The sequence below is a fragment of the Buteo buteo genome, chromosome 13 (genome assembly GCF_964188355.1).
Source record: "Buteo buteo chromosome 13, bButBut1.hap1.1, whole genome shotgun sequence".
Lineage (NCBI taxonomy): Eukaryota > Metazoa > Chordata > Aves > Accipitriformes > Accipitridae > Buteo > Buteo buteo.
Genome location: NC_134183.1, coordinates 12,643,259 through 12,662,371, shown reverse-complemented (window position 1 = coordinate 12,662,371; position 19,113 = coordinate 12,643,259). Strand labels below are relative to the sequence as shown.

Sequence of the window (19,113 nt, the reverse complement as noted above, 5' to 3'; positions counted from 1 at the left end):
TAAAGGAAAGAGTGAGAAGAAATAAAGAAGAGGAAGAGGGAGCCAGATAGAGGGAGGCATAGGTAGAAATTTTTGCAAGAAATGAGGTGAAGAGCAGAGGGAATTTCCTGGGTTTGGCTGGAATAGAGATAATTTTCTTCCTAGTAGCTGGTATAGTGCTGTAGTTTGCATTTAACATGACCATAATGTTGATAAAAGACTGATGATTTAGTTGTCACTACGCAGTGTTCATACTAAGTCAAGGATGTTTCAGCTTCTCATACTGCCCTGGCAGCGGAGGCTGGGAGTGCAGACAGCTGAGCCAAACGAGCCAAAGGGGTATTCCATACCATATGATGTCCCAGCCAGTATATCAACTGGGGAAGTTGACCCCTAACCCCAGGCCCTGACCCCTGGCCCTGAGCCATGACACTGTGATCCCTGACACCGTGACCTTTGAGGCTGCGAACCCATGCTGTGACCTTTGACCCAATGGCCCTTTTCACCCTGTGACCACTGACCCCTGGCCTGGTGACCCTTTGACCCCTGATGGGTGACCTTTGACTTCTTGTCGGTGGCCTTTGACCCTGGCAGTTAAACTTTTGATCCTCTGATGCGGTAACCTTTGAGGTTTTGACCCCAAAGGCCTTTGACCCCTACCCTGTTGCCCTTTGACCCCTACCCGGTGATCTTTGACCCCAATGACCTTTGGCCCGGTGACCTTTTGACCTTAGCCCCATGACCTTCGACCCCAAGCCTGTGAACTTTGACCTTTGATCCCTGGCCCGGTGACCTTTGACCTCTGACCCTTTGACCTCGGTCCTGTGATCTTTGACCCCAAACCTGTGAGCTATGACCTTTTGTCCCTGTGACATTCGACCTTTGACCCCGTGACATTTGACCTCTGAGCTTTGACCCCGAACCAATGACCATTGACCTCTGACCCCCGTGACCTTTGCACCCCAACCCATGACCTTTCATTATTGACCCAGTGACCTTTGACCCCTGAACCCGTGACCTTTGACTCCTGACACGTGACCTTTCACCCCGTGAGCTTTGTCCTCCGATCCTTGACCTGTGACCCCAACCCCCACGACCTCTGACCTTTGACCCCGTGACATTTGACTTTTGACCCCAATCTATGACCTGTGACCTTTGACCCCTGACCCCATGACATCTGACCTTTGACCCTGGACCCCTTGATCTTTGATCTCTGACCCCGTGACCTTTGACCTCTGACCTTTCACTCCGGTCTACAACCTTTGACCTCTGGCCCCACGACCTTTGACCCCTGTGATCTTTGACATCTGACCTTTGACCCCATTCCATGACCTTTAACCTCTGACCCCGTGACCTTTGACGTCCTGACCCGTGACCTTTGACCCTGACCCCACAACCTCTGACCTTTGAGCCCAGACCCCTTGACCTTTAACCTCACTACCTCTGACCTTTGGCACCTGACCTCTGACCTTTGACCCCGTGACAGTTGACCTTTGATCTCTGGGCCCGCAACCTTTGACCTCTGACCCTGACCTTTACCCCCGATCTCTGACCTTTGACCTCCGGTCCCTGCCCTTTGACCTCTGACCCCATGGCTATTTCCGCTGACTTTGTGACCTTTGACCTCTGACCCTGCGACCTTTGACCCCGACCCCGTGGCACCTGACCCTGTGGCACTTGACCTTTGACAGCCGACCCTGTGGTCTCTGACCCCGTGACCTTTGACCCCTGACCCCATGACCTTTGACCCCTGAGCCCCATGAGCTTTGACCCTGACTTAGTGACCTGTGACCTTTGAGCTTGACCCTTGAACCTTTGAGCTTTTGACCCCCTGCCCCCAGTGACCTTTGACCATAACCCCGTGCCCTTTGAACTTTGACCCCGTAAGCTTTTACCCCATGACCTTTTACCCCGAGCCAGCAACCTTTGACATTTGACCCCTGACCCCATGAGCTTTGACCCTGACTTGGTGACCTTTCACCCCAACCCGTGACCTTTGAGCTTGACCCTTGAACCTGAGCTTTTGACCCCCTGACCCTGATGACCTTTGACCCCAGTGACTTTTGACCCCTGACCCCATGAGTTTTGACCCGGTGACCTTGGACCCCCTGGCTGTGGTGAGCTTTGACCCTTGGGCCTGGTGGCCTATGGCCTCTCAGCCCCACGACCTTTGACCTCCAACCCCTTGCCTTTGACCAAGTTAAGCACAGCAGTACTGCACATTTTGAAGTTAAACCACTGCCCTACTGCAACGTTGCAGTTGAAAATGGTTTCTGTCCTGGGAGTAAATTTTTTAACTTTACCTTATAGCTCTTTACTCCCAGAGACTGAGCCAGCGGCTAGTGCTGTTTTGTTTTAAGTTTAAGTTTTACAATACCTTTTTACAATCGCAACTTCAAAAGATGTACTTTTGTGCTGTGATATTAAATTTGACGTCTGCTGTGATATTAAATTTTTATTTTTTTTTACTTAAAAACTTCTTTACTTACACTCGGCAGCAGTAACATATTCTACTACTTTTTATTTTATTTAATTTCAACGTTTTGCAGAGCATTTTCCACCATATCACTCTTGTCCACATTCCTCATTGCCATTATGTCTGTTGTTGCCTGTCCAGAAGTTTTACTGCCCGAGGCGACGTTACCTCCATGATCCCTGTTCCCAAGCAGAAAACAAGTGAGCTCCACTTCTCTTCACACACTGTCCACTTCCACACTTAGACATAAAAATTATAAATATCATTAGATCACCTCAATATTTTACAAACACACCATGGAATAATAAAGTTACACTCACCCACTTTACAACCCTGGCCTACTCAATGCTGGCCATCAAGTCCAACTCCCCCCACCCTTTGCCCACAAAAATCCTCAACTGTCTTCCAAAGACCATCCACTGACCAACATAATTTCCTGCACTAAGTGGCAATTACCATGTTCCAGGGGAGTGCTCCACAGAACCGCCGCTCCCGGGAGCCTTGAAAAACCCACCCTACCTGCCACAACCCCAGCCCGAGCCTGACCCCCGTCCGAACATTGGCCATGACCACCGCCTCGTGGAGCAGCCAGGACCGGGAAAAAAAAAAAACAAAACCCACTCAGCTGGGTTGTTTTTATTCTAATTGTATTTTATTTTTTCCTAATTGCCTAACAAACATCTCTACATCCACCCTGCAAGAGACCACTAAAAAAGCTAAACCCCATAACCTACACAAGTTGGACTGTTGCAGTCTTACAGGGTTCGCAGAGCTGGTGTGTGATATTGGCACGAGTGGAGTGCTGCGTGGATGTGGAGAAGCTCTTTAGAAAGGACAGTGAGGGAAGATAGTGGAGGATTAGTTGTGCTTTCTGCAAGGAACTGGCCACAATGCACGGCACTTCACCATGGAGTGGGTGAGCATAAGCTCAAGAGCCTGTTCCTCAGGACTGGAGGGGAGAACACACTGTCAAGACGATGACGTGGTCACAGAAGGCTAAGCAGCAGAATGAAGAACCTGGGAGCTCATGAGAGCACTGAGGATTCAAGTTTCAAAATGAAAGAGGAGCTTGGCTTGTTCAGGGCAGGCAGGATCATTTGTCTGGCCCCTAGAGACTCACACAGACACAAACAGGCTCTATGGTATCTCTGGCAGATGGCCAGGACCCTCTGGTGCCTCCTGTAGCCAACACCTTCTGTGACCTCACCCTTACAGATACAGAGCCACTCGCTGCATCATCTGGCTTGATACTCGAGAACAACCACACGCTGACTTGCATACCCACACATGCTCCACTTGCTGGCACAATATTTCCACTCACCCTGGTCTGTCCAGGTGCTGGCACCCCAGACAAACACTCCCAATGACCTCTGGTCCCACTCCAGTGACTGGCACAACCAACACAGTAACCATGGCGACCTGTGGTTTGACTGCAGTTGCTGGCCCCTAGACTTCCATACACACACACACATACACACAGAATAGAGAGCCCATCGCCAGGGAAATTAGTTAGCAATACAACTTGAGAAGAAGCCAGGACAGGCTGCACTGATCAGAAGCAGGGCATAGCCAGGCAAGCATCCAAAAAAGCAACCATTTCCTAAGTGACAGCCACGTTATCCCACCTTCCCTCTAGATATCTCACATTTCTTCCTCCCAGGGGCACCCTGAACCGTCCTTTCACCCACCTCTGGTTCCTCCCCCAAAACATCCCATACTGAGCCTCGTGCTGTCCTGTGGTGCTCTTTTCCTGCACTCATCACAGTTTTCCAGTACTTAAAGGCCACTACAAAGACGACGGAGACTCTCTCTTAACAGCGAGACACATGGAGAGGACAGGGAGCAACCGGCAGAGGCTTCGCCTCGATATAAGAAAGACTTTTTTTACAGTGAGAACAATCATTCCCCGCAACGACCTCCCCAGAGACGTCGTAGAGTCCCCAAGACTGAAGGTTTTCAAGATGCGATTGGACAGGGGGCTAGGTAATCTCGTCTAGGCTCCCTTTCCCACAAAAGGTTGGACCAGAAGATCTGTTGAGGTTCCTACCAGTCGGGGCGATTCTACGATTCCATGAAAACTTGGCCTTCCCTCATACTTTGTTTTGTGGCCTTCGAGGTGTCCCGATGGGCAATGGGGCTCCTTCCACAAGAGCTCTCGCCCCAAACCGGCCTTGTCCCCATTGCTATGGGATGTCCGGGGCAAAAGACGAGGCCCTCTCAAACCCAGGAACTACGGAGAAAACCGTCGCTTTACCAAGGGAGGAACTCTTTTGGATACTCAGCTGGCTGGGACTGGAGAAGAGGGGAGAATGAAACACGACTCCCTTGCAAAGCTGATGCCCAGTGTCTTTAATGAGAAAATCAAAGGAGAAAGGAAAAGACGAGAGCATTTGGGAGGCTGAGTAAAGCTCAGAGGAGTGCTGCCATCTGAAGGAAAACCTCCACGGCAGGGATGCTTCTTTTCCAGTTCCCCTTCAAGGCTCTGGCAGTCATCTGTCGTTATCACCTAGACCCGTTGCTACGGAAGGAAGGAGGAGGTATTTCATGGGGAGCATGAGGTAAAGCAGAGCAAGAGGGGCAAAGAGAGAGGCTTCCTTGGAAGAGACGGAAGGCCAGCGCAGGCCCCTTCCTCGCAGCGCAGGCGGAGAAGCGGGAGCTCGGCTCCTCTGCGGACCACGGCCACGCGCTCAGGGCTGGCTCCAGGGCTTTCCTCGAGGCTCCTGGCGCTCGGCCACGGGCAGGCAATCCACGGGCTTCAGCATAAGAGATTGCCCCGTCCCAGAGGCCCACAGAGCCCACGGCCCAGACCGGACCACCCAAAGCCCCCAGAAGCGATGGGCACACTGCCAGCGCTGAGAGAGCTCCCCACGGCAGCCGACGCGGTGGATCCCACAGCTGTGCTCTGAGGGAAGGAGCTGAGGATTGGGCCCGGCAGCGTCACCAGGACTGGCGAGGGCTGGATCGCAACGCTGGAGTCGGCGCACCGGATGACGCACGGCTCGTTGCAGCTGTTGGCAAGCGGGGTTGGGCCGCAGGCGGCTGGCAGGCAGGAGCTGTAGCACGACATGTCTCGCGGAGGGAGGCGACCCTGTAAGACCGGGAGGGAGCAGAGGGCATTAGCTGTTGGGCCCTTTCGGACGCCCAGCTTGGCTCCCCTGAAAACGGGCAGCGCCTGGGAGCTCAGCGGAGAGAGATTTGGGATGGGGCACGAGTCAAGAAAGCTGTGTCCAGCAGCAGGGCTCACAATGGTGCCCTGCTGTGCTCTTGGCCGAACACCACAACGCACCCTCCTCTCCACCGCCTTAACCTCCCCGCTGCCTGGTCACACCCTGCCCTATCTGAAGACCTCTTCTCTCAGCCGCCTGGGATGTCTCACCCACAGGGACCTGGGCTAACGTGGCCAGAGTTACTTGCAACACCCCCATGAAATGCAGGGTCCCACTTGGTAATCATTCTCAAAGGCGGAAGCAGTGGCATGGCCCAACAGTTGATGGACCTCCAGTGTCTGCAGAGAGGGGGGTTCTGGGCCTTTTGGTGGGCCGGCAGTGGGCGTTTGTTTGTAATTGAAGGGTGATCCGAGAGGGTCCGTCCAAACGCAAGGAAGGTCCTCCCGTCCAAGGCAAGCTCCTTCGCAGCCTATACCTCAGCCGGCCTTGCCACTCCCAGGCATGCCTGACGCATGGAGGCACCCGGCTCCCTCCGGTTGCTCCATTAGCAAGGGTACGTCTGCAGGCTGTGAGGCTATTTCACAACAGTCCTTCTGCTCAGCCTTGAAGGCTTGGTAGGGAAGGCGCTCCAGAGAGAGCCCTCAGTAAGCCCCCTCCCAGTATGCGGAACTGGATGCCAGGTTTTTCAGATGGGTTGAGCATAGCCTTGATGCCATGGCCTTAGTCAGGGAAAGATTTCCTACCGCAGACCAAGAGGCTCCCCCTCCTCTTGGCGTCAGGCTGTGTACCTCCTGATCATCAGCCCTTGTACCAGCATCAATGTGTTCACTCAGACAAACAGGTCTCCTTCTCCCCCCTCCCCGCCCTCGAGACCCCTACTCTTGTCAGGTCAGGCTCCTCTCGCCCACTTCTCTCAGGAGGGGACATGTCTGAGTAAAACGCAACAGGGCTCCTGAAGACAGCAGCCACTACGGAAGAAGACGTCTATGGTGGGACTAGCTCTCCTGAGGAAGCTCCTCGTCAGGCCAATAGCGCAAAGGGAGCATTGCCGAACTGCGGATGGCAGAGGAAGTGCCCAGTCATTGGTTAGAGAGTGCTGGCCGTACGTCCCGAGCCTTGGAAAGAACCGCTGCTGGCAAAGAAACCAACCCATGCCCTGTTTCACATCCTAGACCATTCACCGAGGACAAGGGAGGCAAAATGCATGCAGCCCTCTCCACAAAAACTGTCCTGCCAACCGAGGAGACGAGAGGCAAAATGAACTGAGACTTACCAACTTCCCAGAGCAGAGGAAGGCACGAGGAGAGGATAGGGGAGCTGGGAGTTGGGCACACTTTTATACAGCGGGCCAGAGCCCCAGGGGAGCTGAAAAATGACGCAAACATGAAGCATGTTGAGAAACAGCAATTTTGGCTTCTCAAAGCTCTGCTGGTAGATGAAAGACATGCCTCCTTTGCCTGAAATGCTTGGCTCCCCTTTCATCCTGGGTAGCACTGAAGTGATTTTGTTGATAGCAATTATGTTTCTTCCCCAGACCAAGGCTCGTTTGAGGCCTCATTCCAGCAGCAGATTCAGGCCACGAGTAGGTGTTGTGCACGTCCTGCCCTTCCTGGGGAACACGGCCACCACTCACTTAGGACTTTGCCTGTGGAGCACGCCTGAAGGCCACTCAGAAGGGTCTCTCTTTGATGGGCTGAGGCTGACCCGGAGCAACACCAGTGCCTGCAGGCTATGGAGCGGCTCAGCGCCCAGCCAAGCCTCTGCAGGATGGCTGTTCCGCTGAGGGACAGAGAACGGAGGAGACTCAGACCCGCGGGGTGACTGGAAGGTGGTGGTCAAACAAGGCCCTCCTGCAGTCTGGAGAGAAACCCCGTTGTGTGCAGGGATGGGGACGCTGAGGCCATTGCTGGAGTGGACGAGGGTACTCGGCGGCAGATCTCTGCTCCCCCCCGGGCCTCGGTGATGCACACACTTGCCAGCCGTGCAAAGGGAGCCCAGCAGTTGAGCTGTCGTCTTCGGTGAGGAAAGGCCAGAGTGTTTTCTTTGGGAACTGCACAGCCCTTGCCTCGCCTGCCAGGACTTTACTCATCACTCTCCTGAGGAGAAGCAACGGCTCAACGTGGCCCTGGAGAGCAAGGAAGGAGCCTGCTGACTCATGCCTGAAAGTGAGCCATCACCAAGTGGACCTGTTTGCTTCGGCGCAGTCTTCCCAAACAACACTCATCTTTGCATCGTTGCTGGGTGCTCGTTCAGGTCACTGACCCAGAGGGTCTGGCTTGTTTTTCCTGGCTCAGGGACGGATTGGCACATTTAATTGCAAGGTGGCACCAGCAGACCACCTCGGAGTCACCTGTGAGTCACCCAAAAGTGCCGAGGCACTATGAGAGACCTCAGCTCCACCTCGGTGCGAATCATCCATGCACTGGCATGAGGGGCTCTGGGGGAAATGGATTCAGACGTGCAGAGGACCCTAGGCGCAACCTCATGTCCGCATTCCTGCAGAAATGCAGCTTTTTGTACAGTGTTGTCACCATGGCTGTTAGCATCTTGCCCAACCGCTTGGTGACTCCTTGACATCCTGTCATGCTCCTTGGTGAAACTGCAGCCAAAGGAGGACATCATGGACGTGCCCTGACGTTCCCACTCCCGGACAGTTCTGGAGCACAGACCAAATTGAGGAAAGTCGAGGCCCCTACGTGTCCAGGGCCTGGGGAGCCTGCTTTTTTGACGGACCGGTGTGACAGACCACCGGACTGAGGCTGCAGCCACTGAGTGGCACCAGGTGGTGCTCCCTGCTGCCCTACGAGACATAGAGGAGACCGGGCCAGTCGGTCTGGGAAGGCTGGGGGGGGAGCTCAAAGGCCAGGCATGTGTCGCCAGCCCTGAGAGCTGCCTGGAAAAGGCCTCTGACTACCCACGCTGCTCGGGAAGGTGGGCCACGCTCTCACCCGGGCGGCCGTGCTGTTTGGGGGAAGGGTCTTGGGAGGGGATTGTTGTTTTCTCCTGCAGAGGATTGATGGCTCTTGTCTCACTTCTGCTGTCATTTCCAGCAGGGCCATGCTCTGGGGCTGTTGTGCCATCCTGCCAGGACGGTCGACCCAGTGCCACAGCTCACAGCAGAAACGCACTCGCTGCGTACAGGCAGAAACAGGTCCCAGGAGTCAGTATGGCACCAGGGTGGGAGGCAGCCACCCGCGGCTCTTTTCCAGGTGGAACTGGAAGCGCACTGACAAAGCAGCCAGTGATGCTCCCTCCTGAAAGGCTCCGAGAGGAACTTGCGAGGCACTCAAGCCGCAGCGTGTCCTCAAGTGAAGGGCAGGAAGCAGCTGCCTATCTCTTCCAGCCCCCCGAGCCCCAAGATGTGGCCCTTTGAGATGTGGCCCAGCCCCGCAGAAGAGGCACGGGTTGCCCACAGCAATCTCCACGGGGGAAGCCGCCAGCAGGAACCAGCCACGAGGGAAACTCCCCGAATGGGACGACCTGCCTGTCGTGGCTTAACCCTAGCCGGCAACTGAGCACCACGCAGCCGCTCACTCACCTCCCTCACAGTGGCATGGGGGAGAGAATCAGAAGGGTAAAAGTGAGAAAACTCGTGGGCTGAGATAAAGGCAGTTTAATAGGTAAAGCAAAAGCCGTGCACGCAGGCAAAGCAAAACAAGGGATTCCTTCACTACTTCCCATCGGCAGGCAGGTGTTCCGCCTCCATCTCCAGGAAAGCAGGGCTCCATCACGCGTAACGGTTACTTGGGAAGACAAACGCCATCACTCTGAACGCCCCGCCCCCCGCCCCTTCCTTCTTCTTCCCCCAGCTTTATATGCGGAGCATGACGTCGTATGGTCTGGATTATCCCTTTTGTCAGTTGGGGTCAGCTGTCCCAGCTGTGTCTCCTCCCAACTTCTTGCGCGCCCCCAGCCTACTCGCTGGTGGGGTGGTGTGAGAAGCAGAAAAGGCCTTGACTCTGTAGAAGCACTGCTTAGCAGTAACGAAAGCATCTCAGCATTATCAACGCTGTTTTCAGCACAAATCCAAAACATAGCCCCATACTAGCTACTACGGAGAAAATTAACTCTATCCCAGCCAAACGCAGCACACTGCCCTACGGCTGCTCTGTTCCCGGATGGTGCGCTAATGGAGGAGCGCTCAAACTACTGATGTGCACCAGCACGTGCCAAAGGCCACGGTGGGTGAGGGGAGAAGTTGAGTACAGCCTTGCTGTTCGTCCCTCCCTGCTCTCCCTTCTGGCAATTGAGAGGCCATGCAAAGAGGAGCAGACGCCGGGACAGACACTCTGCTCCTCACGTAGCCTCCTTTGCCACCAGACAGGAGCATGACACAGCCCGTCACACCTCCGCTACAGCAGGCAGTGAGTACCATTGCTGGGCTGCTCTCCTCCTTGGCCTGCCACCCTGCCCCGCTGCTGGATGCGGGAAGGGTGGTGAGGCATTCCTCTGCCGCATGAGGAGCCTGGCATTTGCTGTGCCTGAGCAAAGCTGAGGCAGCGGGAGAGGGCACATGCATCCACCTGCCTCAGCAGGCATGTGGTAACACCTGAGGGCAGGAAGCGGACAGCACAGGCCCATCCTTGCTCCGCAAGATGCCTTCTGCTTTGAACTGCAGCCACAAGAGGACATGTCCTTCCCAGGGCTGGCAAGGCAACCGAAAGTGAAGAGCACCCTCAGTCAAATGCCTGTGAGTTTACTCCTCAGCCGCTTTGACCTTGAACCCTTGGGGCTGACTACCCACTTTGAGAATGACAGTTTTGAGAATGAGAATTGACAGATTGCCATAGAACAAGATTTCCGCGCGCCCCCCCGCCCCCTCCCCTTCCCATTTTTTCCTTTGTTTTGGCGCCACCACAGAGCTACCGGGCCACCTCTAGGAATGGTCCCAGTGCCCCCACCCCTTCACACAGCGGCGCTTCTCTCCATCTCACAGAGGGTCCTTCCTTGGCCTTCACCTTCCAACCACCTCTGGGCTTCTGAGTCCCCTCCTTTCCGTCTCCCTCGGCCAGACAAGCATCCAGCTGGGGCTTGGCTGATTGCTGAGCCCTTCCATGGCCCTGCGGGGCCTTGTGCTTCTCAGGGTCAGCCTCAGCCCTTCAACAGGAGACCCACGTGAGTGGCCTTCATCAGGAGTGCTCCACAGCTGAAGGCCTGACTGAGAGTGGTAGTCACGTTCCCCAGCAAGGATGTGCACAACCCACACACAGGCCCTGGAGCTACTGAAACCCTTTCCTGGGAACTGGCATGGGACCTCAAATGACCGTTGCTTTGAGGAGCCAGCATCTAATGCATCACTGTGCTCTCGCCCAATAGGGAAATGCAAGCCAGACCTTGCAGATGAAAGAGACAAGCTCTTCACCTCTTGGCTGCGCTTTGCAAGCCTCAAATTGCTGTTGGTCAATGTGCTTCACACCGAAGGCGTGTTCCAGCTCTCCTGAGGCGCTGGCTCACCATATAAAAAGCCTGTGCCACTCCAGGCCCTTCCATCCAAATCTCTTCCCTTGCTCTCCACGGTGAACTTGGTAAGTCTGAACTCACTCCCTCTCTTCCTGCTGGTAGGATTTCTGTCACGGGGACTGCTTCCCTTCTGTGCGTGGTCCTTCTGATATGTGGTCCAGGCTTGAAAACCCATTGTGCTTCCCTCTTCCGGGAGGTGAGTTGGTGAGGGAAGAGGGGAGGCTTCAGTCCCTTCCGAGGGGGACTGGGCTCTTTTGTAGCAGCGGCTCTGCTGAAGCCTGAGGCTGAACGACCAGTACCATCTAACCGGTCGCCAGGTACTTCCTCCCCCAACGACAGTGCAGCGACATGCCTCGGTCACTCTTGGCGTGGAAAGGAACTTTGCAGGGAGATCTGGCCCTACGCAGGCACTGCCCGTTTTCAGGGGAGCCAAGCTGGGCGTCCGAAAGGGCCCAACAGCTAATGCCCTCTGCTCCCTCCCGGTCTTACAGGGTCGCCTCCCTCCGCGAGACATGTCGTGCTACAGCTCCTGCCTGCCAGCCGCCTGCGGCCCAACCCCGCTTGCCAACAGCTGCAACGAGCCGTGCGTCATCCGGTGCGCCGACTCCAGCGTTGCGATCCAGCCCTCGCCAGTCCTGGTGACGCTGCCGGGCCCAATCCTCAGCTCCTTCCCTCAGAGCACAGCTGTGGGATCCACCGCGTCGGCTGCCGTGGGGAGCTCTCTCAGCGCTGGCAGTGTGCCCATCGCTTCTGGGGGCTTTGGGTGGTCCGGTCTGGGCCGTGGGCTCTGTGGGCCTCTGGGACGGGGCAATCTCTTATGCTGAAGCCCGTGGATTGCCTGCCCGTGGCCAAGCGCCAGGAGCCTCGAGGAAAGCCCTGGAGCCAGCCCTGAGCGCGTGGCCGTGGTCCGCAGAGGAGCCGAGCTCCCGCTTCTCCGCCTGCGCTGCGAGGAAGGGGCCTGCGCTGGCCTTCCGTCTCTTCCAAGGAAGCCTCTCTCTTTGCCCCTCTTGCTCTGCTTTACCTCATGCTCCCCATGAAATACCGCCTCCTTCCTTCCGTAGCAACGGGTCTAGGTGATAACGACAGATGACTGCCAGAGCCTTGAAGGGGAACTGGAAAAGAAGCATCCCTGCCGTGGAGGTTTTCCTTCAGATGGCAGCACTCCTCTGAGCTTTACTCAGCCTCCCAAATGCTCTCGTCTTTTCCTTTCTCCTTTGATTTTCTCATTAAAGACACTGGGCATCAGCTTTGCAAGGGAGTCGTGTTTCATTCTCCCCTCTTCTCCAGTCCCAGCCAGCTGAGTATCCAAAGGAGTTCCTCCCTTGGTAAAGCGACGGTTTTCTCCGTAGTTCCTGGGTTTGAGAGGGCCTCGTCTTTTGCCCCGGACATCCCATAGCAATGGGGACAAGGCCGGTTTGGGGCGAGAGCTCTTGTGGAAGGAGCCCCATTGCCCATCGGGACACCTCGAAGGCCACAAAACAAAGTATGAGGGAAGGCCAAGTTTTCATGGAATCGTAGAATCGCCCCGACTGGTAGGAACCTCAACAGATCATCTGGTCCAACCTTTTGTGGGAAAGGGAGCCTAGACGAGATTACCTAGCCCCCTGTCCAATCGCATCTTGAAAACCTTCAGTCTTGGGGACTCTACCACGTCTCTGGGGAGGTCGTTGCGGGGAATGATTGTTCTCACTGTAAAAAAAGTCTTTCTTATATCGAGGCGAAGCCTCTGCCGGTTGCTCCCTGTCCTCTCCATGTGTCTCGCTGTTAAGAGAGAGTCTCCGTCGTCTTTGTAGTGGCCTTTAAGTACTGGAAAACTGTGATGAGTGCAGGAAAAGAGCACCACAGGACAGCACGAGGCTCAGTATGGGTTGTATACATGGATTTGTGTGTGTGTGTGTGCCTCCTGGGAGGGGTGTGTGTGTGTGCCTCCTGGGAGGCATGCTCAGCCTCGCTGCTGGCTGGGCCTGGGGGCGTGGAGCTGTGGCAGCCTGGGCTCTGCTGGGCTCCTGGGTTCAGCAGCCACTGAAGAGAAAGGGATCCTTCTGGGCTGTCCAAACCACCAAGCTCATCTGTCGATGAGAAAGAGTTCTGCTCTTCTTCTCTTCCCTGAGGCTGGCCAGGTGAGATCAAGGTGCCCATGAAGAAGCTGACCCCTCCGCAGCAGGCAGCCCCTTTCTCATCTCCCCCAGGCTCTGCCTCTGGATTCAGACCCAACTGGGCTGGCAGTGGCCCCCTTTGCCTGGCTCACAGGCCTTAGGGATACGCGAGGCTGGCGGCGGGGTGGGGTCAGCAGCATTCTGAGCTCTGAGCCCCTTGGCCAAGCCCCAGTCTCTTCTTCTCGTATCATGTTTGCATGCTGGCGCGTGCGGGCACGCTGCTCACAGGTGCTGGTCAGCAGGAGCCACGAGGCATCCTTGGAAGTGCAAACCTACTGGGAAGGGCACCCAGAGGAGAGCAGGGTGGGGAGAGCAAGAAGCCCACGGTCGTGGGGAAGAGATATCCGAAGGAAATTGGGTGAGGGAGGCAGGTGGCCAGGGAGGCAGAAGTGCAAGTGTGTGTAAGGGAGGGGAGGTCGCGTGGGCAGGAAGAGGCTCCAGCCAGCTCTGTGCCTTTCACAACCACGCTGGATCGTCCCTGTTCCTCCGACCCCTGCCAAGTCGCTCCTGACCACCCGGGACAGCACATCCCTTGGCGGCATGGCTGGCTGCTGGCTACCCCTGCCTGCACACGGGTCTTCCCTGCAGATCCCTGCTTTGTCACAGAACCGGTTAAGGGCTTGGCGAGTCTGAAATAGGAGGGGAGGCTGTGAGAGCTGGGATTCTTCCCACACCTGACGGAAGGGAATGAAGAGGGAGCCAGACTCTTCTCACTAGTACCAACTGGCAGCGCAAGAGTCAATGGGCACAAATTAAAACACGTGAAATTCCATCGCAAGGCAGGAAACCACTTTCTTACCGTGAGGGTGGTCAAACAGTGGACCAGGTTGCCCAGAGAGGTTGTGGAGTCTCCATCCTTGGAGATACTCAAAACCCAACCCGACTACGTCCTAAGCAACCAGCTCAAGTTGACCTTGCTGGAGCAGTTGGCTTGGACTAAAGGATCTCAGGAGGAGGATCCCTTGCAACCCCAACGATTCTGAGATTCTGTGAACGGATAAGAGCAATGTCTCCCACAGCAAAATACCTTACCCAAAATGTTCTGTGACTGGAAGTGCTTGACGCCTATTTTGTTTTTCGTTCCCATGGCTGGTTGAGCCTTACCGAAGGCAAGGTAAACAACATCCACCGCTCTTCCCTTCCCCACCAAGCTAGTCACCTCACTGTAGAAGGCTACCAGCTTGGTTAAGCATGACTTCTCCTTTGTAAATCCATGCTTGCTACTCCCAACCACCTTCCTGTGCTACCTATGTTTGGAAACTACTTCCAAGATGTTTTGCTCTACCGTCTTCCCAGGGACTGCGGAGAGGCTGACCATCCTGTGAGTTCCCTGGATCTTCGTCCTCTCCCTTCTTGTTCCTCTTGCCTATGTGGAGACAGAAGAGGTTGAGGTGTGTCCTGAGCCACTTCAAACCCTCGCAAGTTTCTTTGCAGGCCACTCTCATCTCAAAACAAAGGCTTACTTGGGGGCACACATCGAGCTGCTCACACTCAGAAACTCTGACCATTGTTGGGCTGACCGACGAGGATGGGATTCGAACCCATGCGTGCAGAGCACAATGGATTAGCAGTCCATCGCCTTCACCACTCGGCCACCTCGTCAGCATGCTGCTGCTGCTCCTGCCACTGCTGCCGCTGCTCCTGCTGCTGCTTCTCCTGCTCCTGCTTCTCCTGCTCCTGCTCCTACTCCTGCCACTGCCGCTGCCACTGCTCCTGATCTTGCTGTTCCTGCTCCTGCTCCTGTTCCTGCTCCAGCTCCAGCTCCAGCTCCTGCTCCTGCTCCTGACACCTACACCTTTTTAACCTGCTTCTTGACATGGCAGAGAAGGAGCCAGCCTCCAGCTTTTGCCTTTTGGGACTGGTCCACTCTCCCGACAGCTGGGCTCAGCTCCAGGGACCTTTCGGAAATAGGTCTCGGCGTTCACATCAGAAAATGACTGAACGGCGGAGCCCCACGCTCCTTCCCGGGAAGGAACACGGGAGAGTGACCCCGGAGTGGCTCAGCGCCTCCAAAGGACTCGAGCCTGGCTTTGAGATTAATTTCTCACCAGCCACGTTCCCCTTGCACTCTGGAAGGATACCACCAGCTCATACGGCCAGGAGTCACTCACGCTTGACGGGTGGACTTTTCACCAGGACAGAGCATGTGCCTCAGGCTTGGCTGTGGTGTCTCTGTGCTGTTCCCCCTGGCGCTCACCCAGGATCTCGTCACAGGCTGCTTCTCTCCCAGCACAGCTAACAGTCGGGAACGAAGCGGGAGCTGAGGGGCACCGGCCCCACTGCACACAACTCCTCTTCTTACCCGCCAGAGCTCCAGTGCTGCAGAGAGTTGAAACCACTGCACTGGTCCCCTGAGCCCAAGCCTCTCTGTGCCTTGAAGGTCAGACCTTGAGCTGGGGGAAACGGTGCAGAGGCCAGGCTTGCTGCCCCTGGTGGATAACAGAAAGGTGGGTAGGGGGTTGCGCACTGTGGGGTGGACACCGATGGCAGGGCCCTGCGATCCTCTCTTTCTGCTCCGCCCGGTTAATTCCTGTCCTGGACAAAAGGGAGCAGTGCACAGCCTTGGGGGGCTGGGACCAGAACCACTTGCACCCTGGTCACTCCGAGTAGTTTCCCCAGCCCGAGCCCGCCCCATGGGCCTGTAATGGCAGAGCTATGTGAACAAGGAGGACCGGCAGAGTCAACATCGCCGCCGGGGCAGGAGCCCACAGCAGGAGGGAGGACTGGCCTGGGAAACACAATGCTCTGCCGACCTCCTTCCCCAGACTGATGGCACTCCCTGTTGTGGATATGAAAAATTCCTGGGATTGGCTTTCTGAGTTCTTAACAAAGACGTTCCTGACAAAGTAGCCAGCGCCACCATTGGCTCTCATTCATCCAGCAGCCTGTTGAGTCCCTGCCGTAACCAATGCAGCACAGGGAGATTCAACAGAAAATTCGGGCTTCCCTCATACTTTGTTTTGTGGCCTTCGAGGTGTCCCGATGGGCAATGGGGCTCCTTCCACAAGAGCTCTCGCCCCAAACCGGCCTTGTCCCCATTGCTATGGGATGTCCGGGGCAAAAGACGAGGCCCTCTCAAACCCAGGAACTACGGAGAAAACCGTCGCTTTACCAAGGGAGGAACTCTTTTGGATACTCAGCTGGCTGGGACTGGAGAAGAGGGGAGAATGAAACACGACTCCCTTGCAAAGCTGATGCCCAGTGTCTTTAATGAGAAAATCAAAGGAGAAAGGAAAAGACGAGAGCATTTGGGAGGCTGAGTAAAGCTCAGAGGAGTGCTGCCATCTGAAGGAAAACCTCCACGGCAGGGATGCTTCTTTTCCAGTTCCCCTTCAAGGCTCTGGCAGTCATCTGTCGTTATCACCTAGACCCGTTGCTACGGAAGGAAGGAGGCGGTATTTCATGGGGAGCGTGAGGTAAAGCAGAGCAAGAGGGGCAAAGAGAGAGGCTTCCTTGGAAGAGACGGAAGGCCAGCGCAGGCCCCTTCCTCGCAGCGCAGGCGGAGAAGCGGGAGCTCGGCTCCTCTGCGGACCACGGCCACGCGCTCAGGGCTGGCTCCAGGGCTTTCCTCGAGGCTCCTGGCGCTCGGCCACGGGCAGGCAATCCACGGGCTTCAGCATAAGAGATTGCCCCGTCCCAGAGGCCCACAGAGCCCACGGCCCAGACCGGACCACCCAAAGCCCCCAGAAGCGATGGGCACACTGCCAGCGCTGAGAGAGCTCCCCACGGCAGCCGACGCGGTGGATCCCACAGCTGTGCTCTGAGGGAAGGAGCTGAGGATTGGGCCCGGCAGCGTCACCAGGACTGGCGAGGGCTGGATCGCAACGCTGGAGTCGGCGCACCGGATGACGCACGGCTCGTTGCAGCTGTTGGCAAGCGGGGTTGGGCCGCAGGCGGCTGGCAGGCAGGAGCTGTAGCACGACATGTCTCGCGGAGGGAGGCGACCCTGTAAGACCGGGAGGGAGCAGAGGGCATTAGCTGTTGGGCCCTTTCGGACGCCCAGCTTGGCTCCCCTGAAAACGGGCAGCGCCTGGGAGCTCAGCGGAGAGAGATTTGGGATGGGGCACGAGTCAAGAAAGCTGTGTCCAGCAGCAGGGCTCACAATGGTGCCCTGCTGTGCTCTTGGCCGAACACCACAACGCACCCTCCTCTCCACCGCCTTAACCTCCCCGCTGCCTGGTCACACCCTGCCCTATCTGAAGACCTCTTCTCTCAGCCGCCTGGGATGTCTCACCCACAGGGACCTGGGCTAACGTGGCCAGAGTTACTTGCAACACCCCCATGAAATGCAGGGTCCCACTTGGTAATCATTCTCAAAGGCGGAAGCAGTGGCATGGCCCAACAGTTGATGGACCTCCAGTGTCTGCAGAGAGGGGGGTTCTGGGCCTTTTGGTGGGCCGGCAGTGGGCGTTTGTTTGTAATTGAAGGGTGATCCGAGAGGGTCCGTCCAAACGCAAGGAAGGTCCTCCCGTCCAAGGCAAGCTCCTTCGCAGCCTATACCTCAGCCGGCCTTGCCACTCCCAGGCATGCCTGACGCATGGAGGCACCCGGCTCCCTCCGGTTGCTCCATTAGCAAGGGTACGTCTGCAGGCTGTGAGGCTATTTCACAACAGTCCTTCTGCTCAGCCTTGAAGGCTTGGTAGGGAAGGCGCTCCAGAGAGAGCCCTCAGTAAGCCCCCTCCCAGTATGCGGAACTGGATGCCAGGTTTTTCAGATGGGTTGAGCATAGCCTTGATGCCATGGCCTTAGTCAGGGAAAGATTTCCTACCGCAGACCAAGAGGCTCCCCCTCCTCTTGGCGTCAGGCTGTGTACCTCCTGATCATCAGCCCTTGTACCAGCATCAATGTGTTCACTCAGACAAACAGGTCTCCTTCTCCCCCCTCCCCGCCCTCGAGACCCCTACTCTTGTCAGGTCAGGCTCCTCTCGCCCACTTCTCTCAGGAGGGGACATGTCTGAGTAAAACGCAACAGGGCTCCTGAAGACAGCAGCCACTACGGAAGAAGACGTCTATGGTGGGACTAGCTCTCCTGAGGAAGCTCCTCGTCAGGCCAATAGCGCAAAGGGAGCATTGCCGAACTGCGGATGGCAGAGGAAGTGCCCAGTCATTGGTTAGAGAGTGCTGGCCGTACGTCCCGAGCCTTGGAAAGAACCGCTGCTGGCAAAGAAACCAACCCATGCCCTGTTTCACATCCTAGACCATTCACCGAGGACAAGGGAGGCAAAATGCATGCAGCCCTCTCCACAAAAACTGTCCTGCCAACCGAGGAGACGAGAGGCAAAATGAACTGAGACTTACCAACTTCCCAGAGCAGAGGAAGGCACGAGGAGAGGATAGGGGAGCTGGGAGTTGGGCACACTTTTATACAGCGGGCCAGAGCCCCAGGGGAGCTGAAAAATGACGCAAACATGAAGCATGTTGAGAAACAGCAATTTTGGCTTCTCAAAGCTCTGCTGGTAGATGAAAGACATGCCTCCTTTGCCTGAAATGCTTGGCTCCCCTTTCATCCTGGGTAGCACTGAAGTGATTTTGTTGATAGCAATTATGTTTCTTCCCCAGACCAAGGCTCGTTTGAGGCCTCATTCCAGCAGCAGATTCAGGCCACGAGTAGGTGTTGTGCACGTCCTGCCCTTCCTGGGGAACACGGCCACCACTCACTTAGGACTTTGCCTGTGGAGCACGCCTGAAGGCCACTCAGAAGGGTCTCTCTTTGATGGGCTGAGGCTGACCCGGAGCAACACCAGTGCCTGCAGGCTATGGAGCGGCTCAGCGCCCAGCCAAGCCTCTGCAGGATGGCTGTTCCGCTGAGGGACAGAGAACGGAGGAGACTCAGACCCGCGGGGTGACTGGAAGGTGGTGGTCAAACAAGGCCCTA

General features: G+C 56.2%; 2 protein-coding genes and 1 non-coding gene across 3 annotated transcripts; all 3 read right to left on the bottom strand.

Moving 5' to 3' along the window:
* Positions 1–4,726: 4,726 nt before the first annotated feature.
* Positions 4,727–6,927, bottom strand: LOC142038479 (feather beta keratin-like). Its single transcript, XM_075043928.1, has 2 exons — positions 6,896–6,927; positions 4,727–5,543 (listed from the first exon to the last, which is right to left on the bottom strand). The coding sequence occupies exon 2, from the start codon at positions 5,520–5,522 to the stop codon at positions 5,211–5,213; it is 312 nt and encodes a 103-aa protein (XP_074900029.1). The 5' UTR covers positions 5,523–5,543; positions 6,896–6,927; the 3' UTR covers positions 4,727–5,210.
* A 7,831-nt stretch (positions 6,928–14,758) lies between these two features.
* TRNAS-GCU (transfer RNA serine (anticodon GCU)) lies at positions 14,759–14,840 on the bottom strand. Its single transcript has one exon. It is a non-coding gene; the product is annotated as a tRNA-Ser (tRNA).
* Positions 14,841–16,691: 1,851 nt separating this feature from the next.
* On the bottom strand, positions 16,692–18,568 carry LOC142038478 (feather beta keratin-like). The gene is made up of 2 exons (XM_075043927.1): positions 18,537–18,568; positions 16,692–17,184 (listed from the first exon to the last, which is right to left on the bottom strand). The coding sequence occupies exon 2, from the start codon at positions 17,161–17,163 to the stop codon at positions 16,852–16,854; it is 312 nt and encodes a 103-aa protein (XP_074900028.1). The 5' UTR covers positions 17,164–17,184; positions 18,537–18,568; the 3' UTR covers positions 16,692–16,851.
* Positions 18,569–19,113: the final 545 nt, after the last annotated feature.